Source organism: Danio rerio, chromosome 18 (genome assembly GCF_049306965.1).
Source record: "Danio rerio strain Tuebingen ecotype United States chromosome 18, GRCz12tu, whole genome shotgun sequence".
NCBI lineage: Eukaryota > Metazoa > Chordata > Actinopteri > Cypriniformes > Danionidae > Danio > Danio rerio.
Genome location: NC_133193.1, coordinates 9,412,501 through 9,431,655, shown reverse-complemented (window position 1 = coordinate 9,431,655; position 19,155 = coordinate 9,412,501). Strand labels below are relative to the sequence as shown.

The following is a 19,155-nucleotide window of genomic DNA, read 5'->3' as shown; positions in this document are numbered from 1 at the left end:
AGGCTGGGTCAGTTGGCATTTTTCTGTGGAGTTTGCATGTTCTCCCCTTGTTGGCGTGGGTTTCCTCTGGGTGCTCTGGTTTCCCCCACAGTCCAAAGACGTGCACTTTAGGTGAATTGGATGAACTAAAAATTGTCCGTAGTGAATGAATTGTGTGTGTGAATGTGAGAGTGTATGGGTGTTTCCCAGTACTGGGTTGCGGCTGAAAGGGCATCAGCTGTGTAAGGCATATGCCGAAATAGTTGGCAGCTCATTCCGCTGTGGCGACCTCTGATAAATAAGAGACGAAGGAAAATTAATGAATGAATATAATAATACATTTCCTCAATTTTCTACATTTTGTTGAAAAAACTTATTTTAAATAATATTCATTCATTCATTTTCTTGTCGGCTTAGTCCCTTTATTAATCTGGGGTCACCACAGCGGAATGAACCGCCAACTTATCTAGCAAGTTTTTACACAGCGGATGCCCTTCCAGCCGCAACCCATCTCTGGGAAACATTCACACACACACTCATATACTGTGGACAATTTAGCCTACCCAATTCACCTGTACCGCACATCTTTGGACTGTGGGAAAACCGGAGCACCCGGAGGAAACCCACGCGAAGGCAGGGAGAACATGCAAACTCCACAAAGAAACGCCGACTGAGCCGAGGTTCGAACCAGCGACCTTCTTGCTGTGAGGCGACAGCACTACCTACTGCGCCACTGTCTAGCACCCATTTTAAATAATAATTAAAAATAATAATTTTTGTTGTTAACTGAAGATTTTTAAGTTGATCTAACGGTTTTAATTTTGTGAGAAACTATTACTCAGTTCTTTGTTTCCTTATGTATTTATTAAGTCATAAATGAACTTACAGTACCTACTGTTTTATTTAATATGATTCCTAGTTTATTCCATTCGAAAATACTCAGTTTGTGTTTTGTGTATACGCTGAAGCATATAGCGGACTGGTATACTATAGTATATAATAGTTTAGTTATATATACATTTAAAGTCAGAATTATTAACCCCCCCCCCTGAATTTTTTTCCTTTTTCAAATATTTCCCAAATGATATTTAGCAGAGCAAGGAAATTTTCACAGTATGTCTAATAATATATTTTTTTTTTCTGGAGAAAGTCTTATTTGTTTTATTTTGGCTGGAATAAAAACAGTTTTAAAAAACATTTTAAGGTCAAAATTATTAGCCCCTGTAAGCTATATTTTTTTCTCGATAGTCTACAGAACAAATCATAGTTATACAATAACTTGCCTAATTACCCTAACCTGCCTAGTTAACCTAATTAACCCAGTTAAGCAGTTAAATGTCACTTTAAGCTGTATAGAAGTTTCTAGAAAAATATCTAGCAAAAATATTATTTGCTGTCATCATTATAAAGATAAAATAAATCAGTTATTAGAGATGAGTTAAAACTATAATTTTTAGAGATGTGTCGAAAAAAATCTGCTCTCTGTTAAACAGAAATTTGTGAAAAATAAACGGGGGCTAAATATTTATAAAAGGAAGCTATACAATATTATACTTGTGCACATGCATTTGATTAGTCAGTACTGAAAATAACTGGCGTTAATGATCCAAAACAAACTAATACACGTAATTGAAACATTTAGTTTAAATTTTGTATTTTTTTTTTTTTTTTTTTGCAATTATTTGAATTTAATTGTATTATCTTTTAATTCCTAAATATGTTTGGTGACTAAAATAATATTTTAATTAATACATCTGTATATATATATATATACTGTATATATATATATATACTGTATATATATATATATATATATATATATATATATATATATATATATATATATATATATATATATATATATATATATATATATATATATATATATATATATATAATGGCAACGCAGTGAGGTAGTGCTGTTGCCACACAGAAAGAAGGTCGCTGGGTCGCTGGTTCTAACCATGGCTCAGTTGGCGTTTCTGTGTGGGTATATTATAATTATAATTCTATATTTGCTATTTGCTATGTATTCTATAATTTGAAGCTATTTGTTTTCCAATATTTTTCACATCCCAACGTTGACAGATTGCTAATCAATAAATAGCTATAGTGCTATCTGTTAGGTTTAACGTCAGCTAATGTTATAGAAGGGCATAGATGTTATGGAAAATAGTAATAGTAATGTAACTACCCCATCATTCCTTCCTCAAGCAAATGTGTAAATATTAGATCAATTCAGCAATAATGTTAATTGCATTGGCATATTTATCTGACGTTTTCCCAGCTTGTAGTAGTCGATCAAAAAGCTATTTAGTTTCTTATGACCATACACTAGCAGTGGAATTTACTGCGACGGGGCTTGATCATAATCAAGGGGCTTGATCAAACGTTGATCATATTCTCTTCTGAAAAAAGAAGAGTATCTTTTTCAACAAAAAAATCATCACAGTTACAGCCAGCATCCCACAAAAAGCACTTCGAGCATCATTTTGTGCATTTCGAATTGCAAAATCCAAAAAGCCACACACCATACTGTATATTTTTGACAGCTTTGAATGGATAAATTTTTTTTACCCATTTTTCCATATTAAAATATTATGGTGGGTCTTGAGATTGAATTACTTGCCTAGTGCGGTCCCGGAATAAAAAAAATTGGGAATCCCTGGTTTAGAATCTACCTAAAATTATTTAAACGTGTTTTTAAATTGTCTATGCTTATGGATGGATCAATAGATACATTAATCAATTATAATTATTTGCATAGTTTATAACCCACATATAAATCAATAAAGCATAAAATAAAAAAATTCTCTACTCGTTCTTTTTGAACACACATCACACATGTACAATCATAAAACAGGTTGCCAACAGGATATCACAGGACAATTTTCACCTGCTTAGAACTCAGCTTCTTGTGAAATCCTGCTATTTTTAGCGACACAGGACTGTAAACCCATGTTCAGGATATGTACACACACACATTCCACACTTACTCTACATTCTGATGTCTCTCTGTGTGTGTGCTTGTTTTAGACGGGCCTTCCAGGAGTACTACCAAGAGCACTTAGAATACGCCTGTCCTACCGAAGACATCTACCTAGAGTAAAAGAGGAGAAAAAGTCACTGCTGTCCCTCACGACAGATGTCTGTTCCTGGGCTCGAGACGCCTGGAGCCTTCTCTAATGTAACATAGGCTTCATCTCTTAATTCTCTCCCTCAGTTTCTCTCGTTCCTTCGACAAGAACTGAGCTCAAATCCTCTACATAGGCTCTTAGTGGTCTGTCTGTTCATTTCAACGTTTAACCATTCAGTTTCTTCTCCTCATTGAGACGGATTGCTTGTTCATTTGACTTTTCTACTATATAATTAGGGACATGGTTTCAGGGCGGATACATTGGTTCCTTTTTTTCCTTTTTATAATATAGTCCTGGTTTAGAAATGGCAAACTTCACATGTTTGAATGCATGGCTTTGAGGGTTATGCTCACAAACACACACACAAACATACGACAAATGTTTAAAAGCGAAAGGCGATCACAGGTTTGAATCTGAAGACCAGGATTGTTTGTAAATATGTATTTGTCCGATTCTGATACATTGCTGTACTGGGTTTGTACTTTGAAACAAACAAACAAACAAAAAAGGACAAGGCAGTAGGACGTGACCTGGAGTCGTCGATAGGTCTACAGATTGTCTGTTCCAATGTAGTAGAAGATTTAATGTACGTTTCTGATTTTACCGCGGTGTAAATACTGTACAATTAGGGACGGTTGTAGTTGAATACAGATGCTTCGTTACATCATGGTATGCAAGTATCCTGCTCCATCTGTCTGCGAATGAAACGTGGGACTGATTGCAGGTTTGCCGGCTGAGGGAATGTGAATCTGGCGGTGGTTTGATATCTATATTTTTTGTCGGACGATATATAGGAACAAAATTGATTGCGATAAACAATATTAACGCATACCTCCCAACCTTTGTCCCTGAAAATCCAGGAGACAAGGCAGTGGGTTAGGTTTGGGGGGTGAGGTGTCTGAATAACACAGTTGAAATTCGGGTACTGTACTGTGGTGTCAGTAACTACTATGAATCGTGTTTCGGGCCGCCGCTACGATCGAATCCTATACTAATGTTGGCAAGGTTTTCACAGACCATACCAAAAATGCTGAGGGTCAGGTTGGGGGGTCTGGATGGTTGAAATAATGGGAGTTTTCCGGGAGAAATAACAAAACGGGAGGGTGGCGGGAGATGGGTCTGAAATATGGAACACTCCCGGGAAAATTGGAATGTTGGCAGGTATGCATTATTGTCATTTTAAAACCATTTTGACACTATAATAGAATCAGAATGCAAGTACACTCTTACAGTGAACACATAATATTTTATTCTTAAGAATATTTGATTTATTTATAGTCATTTTAACAATTTAATATTTAGTAATTGAAATCAGAATGTGAAAACCGATATGCTAAACAAATAAAAAATAATAATACTAAATGTAAAGGTAAACAAAACTAGAAAAAAAGTTGTCAGGCACCCACATGAAAATATACTGTAGTAATTTATAGTAAATTGACACAGATGTCAAAAAACATCAAAAATGTCAATCGAGTCGGCTCCAATAGCCTAGTGGTTAAGTGCGCTGACATATGGCTCCAAGGTGCTCAAGGCGATCCGAGTTCGATTCCTGGCTTGAGGTCCTATGCTAATCCTTTCCCCTCTCTCTGCTCCCAATGTTTTCCTGTCTGTCTTTCACTGTCCTATCACATTAAAGGTAAAAACTCCTAAAAATTGATTATTAAAAAAATAATAATAATGTCAAATCGAATTGACGTCAAAACCTCCACGTCCATTTAATATCCACACATTGATGCTTCTTTTATAGCCAAAATAAATAAAGGAAAAGTATTGTAGCTGGAAGGGCATCCACTGCGTAAAACATGCTGGAATAGTTGGCGGTTCATTCCGCTGTGGTGACCCCTGATAAATAAGTGACTAAACTGGAGGAAAATGAAATAATAAATTAATTTACACTTTATTTTACGTTCCCAAGGATTTTAAATTGCCTTGATGTCGAAATGACATCAAACTGACATCTAACATTGGTGTTAAAAACACGGTAAAACGCCTGTAATCAATTTTTGAAATGTAAGATGAGTTGTATTTTTGACATTTTTTTTTATGTCACTTTAACATCAAGATGTCCTCCAGAAAGTAGACACTAAAAATAATTTAAAATATCAAACATTTAAAAGTATAAAGCTACAGTCACACTGCACTTTTCGCCCCATAAACTTCCATTTAAGCGAATGCCACAGACCGGAAACGCAAGCTCAAGCGACAGGTTTCACAGTTCAGAGGGATACAGAATATAAACTTGGTGAACTCTGACCTGGGAAATTGCATCACATAACTGCATGAGATTAATTAAGGATCAAAACATCTCTGGACAGAAAATTTAAATATGGACCAATCACTTACTCTTGTTTAATCTTGCCCCTTTTCACAGCGCTGTAAGACTGAATTTCACCTGCTCAAACTCCGCAGCATTACTCAACATTAAATGTAGTTTATTTTCCAAAGATTTTAATATTTCCTGTTTAATTTAATAGATTTTATTGAGCCCAAAGTAATGACTATCATATAATTGTACCTTTGATTACAAAAGACAAGCTAGGGTTGAGGGTTGAAAATTTAATAAATTGTTAAAACTGTAGTTACAAATGTATTTAGTGAAAAATGAAAAGTATTACTTTTTAATTTGGGGTGAAATATTACTCTTGATCAATTTTTTTATGATTAATCTGGTTGGCAATGATACAGCACAGAATTTCAGGCAAATAATAGCTCTCCATCTCTCAAACCTGACAGCCTCTCTTTAGACCACCGTCTGCTGTCATCATCATCGTCTGACTGAATTGATGCTTTCAGCTTTAACGTCAGAGACATCCACCTTTAATGCTTTGATTTTCATTAATAGCATTCAGTGAGATGTGATGCTTATCGACAGTCACCAAAATGAGTGAAAATCTGCCCCAGTTCACTTGGAAAAACATTAATTCCAGGATTATTTTGCTTCATATTAGACTGATAAACAATAAAATGCCGCCTCTGTCCTGCAAGTAGATCGGTGAATCTCATTTATGCGTTGTGATTATATAATAAGCTCAGGACACTAGAAAAGGATTGCATCTTCCTGTTTGTTCAGCTCTCGCACGCTAAACCAGTCCTTGTCCTGACCTTGACCAGCACTGCTGAGACTGAACTGAGCAGATCCTCCCCCTGCTGGCTTCACACAATAATTACTTCAATAATATTTATCTCATTCAGGTCGAGGAATACAATCCAAGGCCTTGCGTCAGCTCACTATCAAACACATTCAGTACATTTTACAGCAAAATTACATGATTGATATTTTAAGAAAATGAACCAAATAAATACTATTAAATCGCTTGAGTAAAATATTAATATAGTGTTATACATGAATTACATGTAGAAAGACTATTATTACGTATAAAGATGCATTATTGCCTATATTAACTTGCTATTATTTCCCTCATTATAAATGAATTTATTGTATAAATTAAACCTGTCCAATTTAGTTTGTTCAGCAAGGCCAGCAAACGAGTAGCCTATCTGCTATATTGACTCTGTCAGAACAATAATGACTGATCATTAGGGCCAGACAGAATCTGCGGACGTTTTTTTGCTATTTCTGTGGAGATATCGGCGGATTTATGTGTAATTATTTTAGGAGTATCATAACTAAAACCTTTATATATATATATATATATATATATATATATATATATATATATATATATATATATATATATATATATATATATATATATATAATATCTTTTTAACTTAAATTTTTAAAATGCAAATCCAATTAGATTCAATTTATTTGGTAAAAAAAAAAGCAAGTTTGTCACATAATATATCTAGTAAAAGACAGAAAATATTACTGTACAAACTGCATTGTATATAAATCAGATGAACATTTTCACATTAGTCAATAATTTCACTGAAATTAATAAAAAAACTGAATAAATATAGATGTACACATATTTGCTTAAGTAAATAAACAGAATTAATGATGGGCTAAAAATCTGCAGAAAATCTGCGAAAATCTTTGCGCACAGGATCCGGGTGGGCCTACTGATTATCTATGATGACTGATAGAAAACTGTTCAGTCTATTATATTGAACGCCGATCGGAAACGATGATCCCCATTCCACCATCTCGATCGCAATACTTTCGAAATAGTATACACGATTGTTTATTGTGTACAATATTTATTAACAATATATATAAAATTATATTGATGACGATGTCCGAGAAGACGTTAATAACATTAACATTCGTCATAAGCATATATGGTTTGCCTAGATCGTGTGTGCTGGATTGTGTGTGCCTGAAACGTGTGGTTCTGCCAACACAATCTCACGGCAATTTGTAACTTTTTGATTTAGTGGTTAATTCGTATGAATTCGTACGATCTGATTCATACATTTTAGTACGATTTGCTCATCCCCCAATGACAGTTGGGTTCAGGGGTGGGGTTAAGTGCCATGCCTCCTTTTTAAAATCTTACAATTTCGTACGACTGAACTCGTACAAATTCGTACGAATTGGCCACTAAACTGGCAAAACACAAAATACTTACGTTTTCTCGTGAGATCAGGCTGGGCTCTGCGGGCCTGCAGCTGGATATTATTGAGCTATAGCTGTGGTTCTATTGAATTTTAATCACCTGACATCACCACCTAAATCTAACCTCTTATGATGTTGTGTGCATGAGGTCAATTTGCCAACCAAATAAATCAAGAAGCGGATCAAAACATTCTGTATGCTAGTGCAGTGGTGCAGTAGCATGTTAAATGGAAAACAAGCCAACATTCCTCCAGCAGCCTGCAATCTGTTCCTATGTATCCGCGTTCATTTGTGACGGTGACACTCTCACAGACGGACTTTCTGTTTTAAATGTGAATTGTTTTCGGGTAGATTGCTGTAAATATTCTAGAGTCAGGATCGCCATACTGTGTCCTTTCTGTTGAGTATGTTATTGAGATAAATATGTAAATTTAAAAGAAATGATGATAATAATAATATTAATATGTTGATGATAACAATCTCACAACCAAAAGCCAACTGTGCTGGGGTGAAAAGATATAAATAGCTTTCAATTAGTATTTGTATCTTTCCTTTATCTGCTTTACACTGGTAAACATCAGCTGTCGGACGTGTGCTCATCATGCAGTCGCTGACGTTTCAACATACATTCACAAGTATGTCCAAATACGCCATTAATCGTTGCAGTTAATGGGTCAGATCAGCAATTTGTCTCTCATTTATTAGCAAACACCAATCATTTACTTCAATCGGAGCTCTAAATCCTCAGTTATGACTGTTACATGGCATTTCTCTGTGTGTTCATATGATAAATGAATATCTGATCTATTTTAGCCTTCACTTTTAGCGATTTGTAGTGACAAATTGGCTGTGAAACACCTAACACATTGAGGCAGAGCATCTAATACATAAGCTTGGGTAGCTGAAAAACAATTACAGGAAATACAAAGATCTGGACTTAAACGTACATAATTCAGTCCTTCACTGTATAACGGAAACAGCTTCAGTATGACAAAACTATGTATCTTGTATCTTTAAAAATGACAACTTGTAAAAAAACGACAAAAAAAATCTCACTGCCTTGTCATGGATTTGGTCTTATGAATAAAATACTATATGCTTGATGTCACCAAAGCGTTTCTGAGTTTGTTTGGTCAAGGTGAGACGTCGCTGGTTGTTGGACTGATAATAATGGACAAAGGCAACTCTGTAAGTTTTCTTTGTCATCTTTTCATATTTTATATAAGTCAGAATTATTAGCCCCTTTGATGTTTTTTTTTTCTTTTTCCCAAATGATGTTTAACAGAGCAAGGAAATTTTCACAGTATGTCTGATAATATTTTTTCTTCTGGAGAAAGACTTATTTGTTTTATTTTCGCTAGAATAAAAGCAGTTTAAAAAAAAAAAACTATTTTAAGCTTAATATTATTAGCCCCTTTAAGCTATTTTTTTCTTATAGTCTACAGATCAAACCATCATTATACCCTAATCTGCCTAGTTAACCTAATTAACCTAGTTAAGCCTTTAAATGTCACTTTAGGATGTATAGAAGTATCTTGAAAAACATCTAGAGAATTATTATTTACCGTCATAATGGCAAAGATAAAATAAATCAGTTATTAGAAATGAGTTATTAAAACTATTGTGTTTAGAAATGTGTTAAAAAAATCTCCGTTAAACAGAAATTGGGGAAAAAATTAGGGGGCTAAAAATTTAGAGGGGGCTAATAATTCTGACTTGAACTGTATATTTCAAGCTTTGCTTTTTGTTATACATAAAATCGACATAAATAATCCTTTTTTATGATTACTCCTACCTGTTTTGTGTGCTTCAGTGGTTATATGTATTTGTAATCAACAAATGGCGAGGCAGTGGCGCAGTAGGTAGTGCTGTCACCTCACAGCAAGAAGGTCGCTGGGTCGCTGGTTCAAACCTGGGCTCAGTTGGCGTTTCTATGTGGAGTTTGCATGTTCTCCCTGCCTTCACGTGGGTTTTCTCTGGGTGCTCCGGTTTCCCCCACAGTCCAAAGACATGCGGTACAGGTGAATTGGGTAGGCTAAATTGTCCGTAGTGTATGAGTGTGTGTGTGTGAATGTGTGTGGATGATTCCCAGAGATGGGTTGCAGCTGGAAGGGCATCCGCTGTGTAAAAACTTGCTGGATAAGTTGTCGACTCATTCTGCTGTGGCGAACCCCGAATTAATAAAGGGACTAAGCTGACAAGAAAATGAATGTAATCAACAAAAATAAGTCCCAAAAATGTGTGGCAAAAGGTCATTATATTAAGACTGAGTAAAGAATAATAAAACTATAAATAAAAATAATAAAAGTACTAAATAACTAAAATGAGCTTCATGTAACACAAAAAGTGTAGCATGTTTTAAAATCTTTAAGGAGACGCTATTTTGCATTATAAAAGCAAAACATTTTGGTTTTGAGGGTCTCCAACAACCGGCTGATATGCATGCACGGTCAAAAAACACTTTCATTGTCTTATAATCTGCATTTATTTTTACCCGACTATCCCAACGACTCCTACATGAATTGTTCAGTAATTCATTTGTTCCCAAACCCCTTCTTAGCCCGTATCTGCACTGATTTGCCTGATTACCCAGTCTTTTGTGATTTGGGTTCAGTGCGAGACGGAGAGAAATGCCCAACACAGCTATGAAGTAGCACACAGAGTATGTGAGAGCCCAATGCAGTTAAAAACCAGCATATAGCCTACTCTCTTAAATCTAACTCCAAGTAATAACAATGACACACATTTAGTATTAATCAACACAGTGGCAAAAGTTGAACTATTTTGAAAATTGACCGTCTGTGAGGAACAGTTGATAGTGGCCGTATCGAAGGCAAACAACAGAGGATCGCGAGTTCAGAAAAGCATTTAAATCAGTAAAGGAAGAAGCACTCGTTGTGTTTCCAACATGGTTTTGGACACAATATGTGAATAGCCACATACAGATTTAACCTGAGAGATACAGCACAAGCAGTGATCTATAATAGATAAGTGTTTACAAGCCATGTGCGCCGATTACAACTTATAACACACAATTAAACACATATTTAGCAAACTACACAAAGTGAGGCGAGAGGAAGAAGAAACTGGTCCATATGAACTATGAAAGTTACTTACGAAGTCCCATAATGGCCAAGGAATCCCACGATGCAGCATAGGTTATTGTATCAAAAATCTGAGAAAAGACAGGAACAAACACAGCACTAGGTTGGATTTGCTGTAGTGTTGTTGTGAAAATAAACTTTAACCCTTTTTACCCAGCAGCCGAATCTCCATCTGTCAGTGATCATCATCTTCACGTCATGATCAGTTCTGTGGTCCCCCGTGCTCCGCCAGTGTCTAGAGGGAAAGGCGCATTCACATTTTACCAGATCTGGAAGTACATATTTGGTGATGTACTGAATCGACGCGTTCAGGCAAAAGATCCGAACCCTACACGATTCATTTATTCGACTCTGAGTCGACTATTTTGCTAAAGAATTAATAGTCTTAATCTAATAGTGCACTTTCAGATGTAAACCTCAGCTGGATGTTTTCACTTAAAGCTGTTACACACTGCCTGGAAGCTCATTTTCAAAAAACTTTAAATATCTCATACAAAAATTATGCCTATTTTTAGGGTCTTCAAGCTTGTAAACATTTTTTCTCCAACTCATCTGTGGTCAGAAAAGACCTGAATGCATTAGGAGAGTTAATATATAAAAATAATATTATTTATTCAGGGTCAGCCCTGTACATTCAGGGGCCCTCAGCAGAAAACAATCGGGGCCCTATACTCTGATAGTAGAGTATAGCTATTGCAAACCGGCCCACAATGATTTGAATGCTTATTAAATACAATCAATAACACAGTAAAGGAAAGCTTAAAGAGTTGCTACAGTTCTTCTGTTTAATAACGGTCTGAATGATTTGGACATTTTAAAACACCACTGTTTAAGTCAACTAGCAGCTTCAAAAATGTAGAATTAACATGTAGTCTTTAATACAAGAGACCTGTGATCTCTACTTTGTGTCTTTTTAGAGCAGGGGTGTCAAACTCAATTCCTGGAGGGCCGAAGCCCTGCACAGTTTAGTTCCAACCCTGCTCCAACACACCTACCTGTAGGTTTCAAACAAGCCTGAAGGACTCAATTAGTTTGATCAGGTGTGTTTAATTAGGGTTGGAGCTAAACTGTGCAGAGCCGCGGCCCTTTTGGAACTGAGTTTGACACCTGTGTTTTAGAGCAATGGTCAACAACCTTTTATAGTCCAATATCCCTAACCTCTGCCTTGTAGGGCAAGATTCACCAATAAAAATAAATCTTTTTCATTTCCATTTTTAGCTTGAGACCTTTAATTGAAAATGTTAACTATGCAAAAGCACAAGTTTAACCTACTTTAAACTTTTTCATTGATGCAACCAAGAAAATCCTTAAAGATGTGTCTGAAAAAAGATTGGGGAAAAAGATTGGTAAAATGATTTTCAATTGTACTTCACCTACAACATTAGTATTTTATAAAGGAGCTTCTTCTCAAAAATCTGCTACTCATTATGAATATAAAAATGTTATTGAGCTTATTATTTTGATGTTAGAAAATGCTAAAAAAAGAGATATGTTTTCCATAATAAATTTAATTTAAATGATCTGTTATTTAAAACACATGAATTAGATATAATTATGATGATTAGGAATAATTAAACACTATATTTATTATATTTACATTGTAGGAAGGATGTCCTTTGAATATTGTATTGACCAACTAATTTAAGCAGTCAAAAAAAAAATATTTGCAATGTTTAATTTTTAATAAGCAGTCTAAAAGTTAACATTTCATAAATTTTTTCATGATTAGGAATACATGATTGTAAATCAATTAACAATTGCATTACCATTCAGCTAGTATAGGTAGGACATGTATGATGAGGAGGAACAGAATAACTAAAAACCTGTGTTATTTTAAATTATTTTATTTCTAAAAAAAAAAAAATCACTTCATAATTAAGATTCAGCATTAAACACAGACTAGCATTCTTTTGATTAACTTCAAAAGACAGTATAAAACAAACACTTGTGTCAACATTCAATAAACATTTACTTATTACTTTATACATCACAGTAGCTCCTCTTTTCCCTCTGAAATCACTGTTACAGCTATTATAATACACTATTCTTATATCAGGCTTTCTTATACAGTAGATGAATGAGATAATTACTATAACACTGGTTTATATATATATAAAAAAATCATAGCTTCATTCTGAGCATTGACAAGAATAGTCAGCAAGAATCATAATTAAAAAATTCAGTCACTTCCCTTTTAACAAAGAATGAGATTCAGTGCGGATCAGCAAAGCTCGACTTTCATAAGTTTGCTTCTTAAAGAAAATGAATGGCCTCTGTTAAACACAATCAGTCTTTTGGTGAACTGCAGTGTAGGGATGTAATGATTCACTGAACTCGATTCGGTTCAATTTAGGATTTGGATTTCACGATTCAATTTTCTTCAATCAGAACACATTTCACATGGCATGATTATAATCATCACATCTGTGATTCTCTCAGATCATGTCTTTGATAGTTCACACTGTGAGGTTGTTACTCACGTGAATGAGCACCGATTTGTCTGTGATTTCAGGCATTTGTCTGCGATTTCTCAAAACCTGTCGGCGACTCAAAATCAGGGCTAAGATCATTCAATCAGCATAAAAGCGCAGTGAATAACAGAGTACCACATTTTTTAAAATTCCTATTTGCTGAGATAATAAATTAAAAACTACAATGGTGTTATCTAGACTTTCAGAAAAAGTAAACAAATAAAAGTAAATAGTGTGAGACTGATAACTGAGGCAGAACAGAGAACAACCTTATACATATGGCCCGTTTACACTGAGTGATACGGTTCGGTAGGGGTTAGTACATCCTAATGTCCGTTTACTTCAAAAGGTACCAAAAAGCAAACTATCCCATACTGCTTTTTGGCTACATAAAGGCAGAGCTAGACGCGCAGATGAATGCTTTTGATTTACAGAGAAATGTCAATAGCGCATATGTAACCCTGCTGGTCCTACACCACCCAACCCGCTCCGAGCTGGTATCAAAGCAGCACTCTTCCACATGGGAGTCGGTTGCTCTACCAAGGAGGCTAAAGACCATGACCTCTAGCGTTTGTCACTAGAGCACCTTTAGAGGTCAGTGGAGTGAGGTTAACATTACAGCACTTACTAGCTGGCCTCCAGTACACTCACCCCCCTAAACCTCACTCCCAACCGGTTCACGGCACCAATGTAACCCCACCGGTCCTACACCGCCCAACCCGCTCGGAGCTGGGATCAAACCAGCGATCTTCCGCAATGTCAGACAGTTGCTCTACCAAGGAGGCTAAAGACCATGGCCTCTAGCGTCTGTTACTAGGGCACCTTTAGAGGTCAGAGGAGTGAGGTTTGCTGCACAGCACTTATTAGCTGGCCTCCGTTACACTTACACAAGCCAGGAGAATGAAAACAAAGAAAGTGCCATTTTTAAATACCCAGCCATAACAAGCCATGGTTCACCGAACTCAAACAAATCTTTTCGTAGCCTTAATGAACAGCCATGTCCTGCCGTGTCTTGTTTTTGTTTTAAGAGGCCGTCTTAAAGCGCGAGTAATTTCACTTTCTCCAGAGAGCTTGTGTGCGCTCGCTGCGCATCTATATCTGAAATAGCGAACTTCTTCAAGCTGATGATAATAACATGCGTGTGATTATTGAAGTGCCTCTTACTGTCCTGTACATACAATCAGCGTTACAAACACCTTGCATTAGGTCATTCGATTTTTTGTAATTTGACGCAAAGATGATATAATACATGCATATATACATATAAATGTTCATAAGCTTAAAATATGGGCGACGCAGTGGCGCAGTGGGTAGCACATTCGCCTCACAGCAAGGAGGTCGCTGGGTCGCTGGTTCGATGTGGAGTTTGCATGTTCTCCCTGCGTTCGCGTGGGGGTGCTCCGGTTTCCCCCACAGTCCAAAGACATGCGTAAAGGGGAATTGGGTAGGCTAAATTGTCCGTAGTATGACTCATACACACACACGTATGAGTGTGTGTGTATGTGTGGATGTTTCCCAGAGATAGGTTGCGGCTGGAAGGGCATCCGCTGCGTAAAAACTTGCTGGATAAGTTGGCGGTTCATTCCACTGTGGCGACCCCAGATTAATAAAGGGACTAAGCCGACAAAAAAATGAATGAATGAAGCTTAAAATATTAAAAACTTTCCAGGATTTAAGATACTGATGACTGTTAAATGCATCATAACAGTCTTGTAAAAAAAAAAAGATATCACTATTTGTTAGGCATCTCAACCGATATGAATAAATTTTCAACTGCATTCATCGTTACATCCCTACTGTAATGTTATGTTACTGTGCTGTATAATGTTGGCATCTGGCAGTGTGCGGGCCATTAAAGTGCAGAATTGCAGCGGCAGCATTCAGGTTTCGGTCTGCAATTAGGAATGCAGCAGGGCTCGAGTAAAGAGTCAATGCCTTTGGATATCTGACTCTCTCCAAACACCATAGACGCCTCAAACTGCTGCTTGACAGCCTGGATTTGCTTGCGGACAGCGTCCCATTGATCGCCGTCAAGGTTATAGTTTTCAGACGGGTCTGTTTCCAGGTTAAAGAGTAAAGGGGGGTCGTGATACTTGAGGAAGGCCAGTAATGAGCAGCTGTTGTCCGGGGTTGACTCGCTGTGAGCTGCGCCTGAATTATGGGTCAAAAGACATACAGTTGAAGCTCTCCTGTCAAATTAAATTCTATTTCAAATATTTCCCAAGTGCTGTTTAACAGAGATTTTTTTTCTAAACATAATAGTTTTAATACCTAAAATCTAGCAATTGATTTATATTTGCTAGTTATTTAGCTAGATGCTAATTAAAGCATTCAGCTTAAAGTGCCATTTAAAGACTTGACTAAGTTTAACTAGGCAGTTTATTGGATGACAGTAGTTTGTTCTGTAGCCAATCGAAACAAAAAAAATCCTAAGGGGGAAATAATATAAAAAAATAATTAGCAATCTTTTTGTTCTAGCCAAACTAAAAGAAATAAGACTTCCTCCAGAAGGAAAAATATCATATGAAGTACTGTGAAAATGTCCTTGCTGTGTTTATCATCACTTGGAACATATTTGAAAAAGAATGAAAGTTTCACAGGAGGGATAATAAACTTGTTTAACACTGTATCAGATATAGGATATATTCTAATATGGATGGTTTATTTATAGGGTGCAAAAATGGTGTACTTACCCCGAGTGTAGTAATGTGCTTTGAAATTTTCCCATCTCACTGCAAACACACCATACTTCACACTTGGATCAGTGGGGTAGTAAAACATGGTCTGTCTTTTACTCTGAAATGACAGTAACAAGGCAAAAATGGCTTATTTCCTCAACTTTGTATATATATATATATATATATATATATATATATATATATATATATATATATATATATATATATATATATATATATATATATATATATATATATATATCAGAAACATTGAATCCCTCACACTATTCAAATCAAGACTCAAAACCCACTCATTTAAGATGACATTTAATACTTAATTTGGACTATTGCTGTGCATATTTTATTATTTTTCTAGTTGTTGTATTTTTCTTTTTGATTGTACGGGGTCCTTGAGTTGCTAGAATGCTGCCTTTAAATAAAATGTATTATTATTATTATATATATTTTTTCATTAAAATTTTTTTACCATTATTTACAGTACAGAAGACACCCTCTGAAATGTCATTCAGCATAACAACAGTTTGCATCCTCTATTATCCTGATAGAAACCAGATTAAAAAAAAAACAATTATCACTGTTTTCATAAACATATTAAGCAGCAAAACTAATAATACTAAACAATACTTCTTGAAAACCAATTAAGCTTATTAGTTTTATTTCTGAAAGATCATTTGACACTGAAGACTGGGGTAAAGATGCTGAAATCACAGCGTTAAATCACTCATCATTAAAATCAACAGATATTTTAAATTGTATGTATGTATCAGCAGCAATGACTATCTTCATGACAAAACCTATACTAAATATAGCTGCAACAAGCATTTAAGGGGCCAAACAGTTCAGAGACATGATGACCAAAGCAATCCAGAAATCAACAAAGTTAGTAAGGAGCGTCAGACCAAGTGAAACAATGATGTTTGAATACATTTTAAAATGTACAATATGCAATCATAATGTGTTTTTAATAAACATTAATTGTACAAAAACCCAATACAAATAACAACAATACTGAAAAGAGTCATATACAATCCTTTAGTTTAAATAATGATAATTATTTTTAAATTCCTCCAGAAGACACCTTTTAAAACATTTCCCTTTAAAATATTTGTCAAATATAGCATCAAAATAAAACGCACAAGTAGGTTTTTCTTCTTATTGCATATTTATAATAATATATTTAATATTTTGTAAAATTATTATAATTTTTTAAATAATAATGGAGAATTTTCAGACAGGAAAAACAAAACTAAATCTTCCAAAGCTAACTCAAAATATATTTTCAGGCCTATAACTTTATTTCCATAGTTTGGTCTCGTACCGGTCCGAGGTTGAACAGGATGTCTGTCATCTCCACCCCATCCAGCTGCACCTCAGGTAAGGGAGCTCCGGCCAGTTTGGCGAAGGTAGGCAGAATGTCCAAAGAGCTGGCCAGAGCACGAGTGACACCTTTGAGTGATGGGAAAGCATACAAACACAACGTCCTGCATTCATAACCACAGAATTTATTTTAGCTGCATGCAGAATGTATCTCTCAGCACCTGGTTTGATGAATCCAGGCCAGTGCGCGATGGCCGGCTCTCTCATTCCTCCTTCATATGTTGTGCCTTTACCACATTTCATCAGTCCTGCGTTCCCCCCACGAGACTTGCGCATCAGCTCTGGCCTGCAGTGGAAACACAGCATGTCAATAATTATTAAAGACTAAAAATGTTTCACCTACTTATACTTACTTGTTTTGTCTCGTTTTTAGCCCAAATATTGTAAAATTCTTAAAACAAGAAGGATTTTATAGACACGCAAAAATACTGTTTGGTTTTTAAGATAATGTGCCAGAAATAGGCGAGTTTTTCCTTTGAACAAGCAAACTAATCTGCCAGTGGGGTGAACAAAATAATCTAATGCCTTAAGGGAAAACAAGATTAATTTGCTTGCCCCATTGGCAGATTATTTTGATTGTTTTAAGGAAAAACTCACTTCATGTTGACATCTTGGGTCAGTTCTTCGGATGTGGATTAATCAGTTAGCTGGATTTGGTTATTGACAATTTGACATGATCCAGGATCGTTTCGTTCTTCAAAACTGATCTGAGAGTTGTTGTCATAGCAACAGTCCTGGTAGCTCAAACCTGGTCGGGAGCAGGTTTAATTCATATAAACAGGATTAGATCAGCTCAGTTCAAGCAGAGATAATACAGAAAGTATGTACCGAATTCTGATATTTTCTTACAGTAGTAGTTATATACACTTGGGAAAATAGTAAATATTTTTTAACTATATATATATGTATATATATAGTTATTAATTAAATAAAGTTGTATATATTATTAAAACTTATGCAATCTGCACCCCGAAATGAAAGTACAAGACTTGTGCAGACACCTTTACCAATATCAAAATGCTTCAGTAAACATCCAATTATTCATTACACCGATTATTAAAACGGCTACAATGATACTACTATGGCTACTATAATAAGGAAAATCCGCTCTGGTAAAACTAAATAAATTGATTTTGACACATGAAAGGGCCAAAGCATGCAGCTTTTTATCATATTTAACAAACCATTAATTTTCTGTAATTTTGCTCACATGGATAATTGAATATTAGTTATAAGATGTCATTACGCATCTGTGCCGTCAGCCAATCGTTGCATTGCTGATCATGATTTTGAGCATCGATAGGTCTGTCCTTCACAACACACACAGGGATCTCAGATCAGTTCATCCAGATGAACAGATCCAGGATCTGCCAAATCATCTTAGATCATTTAAGCGAGGTATGAAGAACAGACCCCTTATTTCTTAAAAACAAAACTGTATTTTTGCTCATCTAGAAAATGCTTTTTGATTTAAGATTATTACAATATTTGGACTAAAAGCAAGACAAAACAATATAAGAAAATCATATTTTGCAGCGCATCTGTAATCAGTATTTTATCATTAATAAGTGACGTAGCGACAGACTCTAGAGACCATGTTCCTTAATTTCCTTGTTAGAGCAAAGGACTCCCATGCACAGAATTGCGGGTTCAATCCCAGATCAGAGCAGGTAGTGCATTTTTTGTGTACGGCCATACATCCTAAGTGCTTCACAATCATGAGAGGGGTCTCTCCACACCACCACCAGTGTGCAGCATCCTCTTGGATGAGAGCTATGATCCAATTCGGTGGATGGGGATGATTGGGAGGCCATGATGGGTAAGGGCCGATGGAGGGAGTTTCGATCCCAGATCAGAGCAGGT

The 19,155-nt window shown here is 35.7% G+C and overlaps 2 protein-coding genes and 1 long non-coding RNA gene across 3 annotated transcripts in view; 1 reads left to right on the top strand and 2 right to left on the bottom strand.

Moving 5' to 3' along the window:
* Positions 1-6,652, top strand: part of mapk8ip2 (mitogen-activated protein kinase 8 interacting protein 2) — a 61,794-nt gene extending 55,142 nt beyond the window's left edge. The window contains exon 13 of the mRNA XM_679994.11: positions 3,016-6,652. Coding sequence (XP_685086.6) covers positions 3,016-3,088 — 73 coding nt within the window. The 3' untranslated portion in view covers positions 3,089-6,652. The remainder of the gene's footprint in view (positions 1-3,015) is intronic.
* A 1,650-nt stretch (positions 6,653-8,302) lies between these two features.
* Positions 8,303-14,496, bottom strand: LOC141378805 (uncharacterized). Its single transcript, XR_012394295.1, has 4 exons — positions 14,077-14,496; positions 13,903-14,038; positions 11,853-13,852; positions 8,303-11,654 (listed from the first exon to the last, which is right to left on the bottom strand). It is a non-coding gene; the product is annotated as an uncharacterized lncRNA (long non-coding RNA).
* Positions 14,497-14,854: 358 nt separating this feature from the next.
* Positions 14,855-19,155, bottom strand: part of arsa (arylsulfatase A) — a 12,742-nt gene continuing 8,441 nt past the window's right edge. The window contains 4 exon segments of the mRNA NM_001013543.2: positions 14,855-15,367; positions 15,910-16,012; positions 17,234-17,361; positions 17,454-17,578. Coding sequence (NP_001013561.2) covers positions 15,069-15,367; positions 15,910-16,012; positions 17,234-17,361; positions 17,454-17,578 — 655 coding nt within the window. The 3' untranslated portion in view covers positions 14,855-15,068.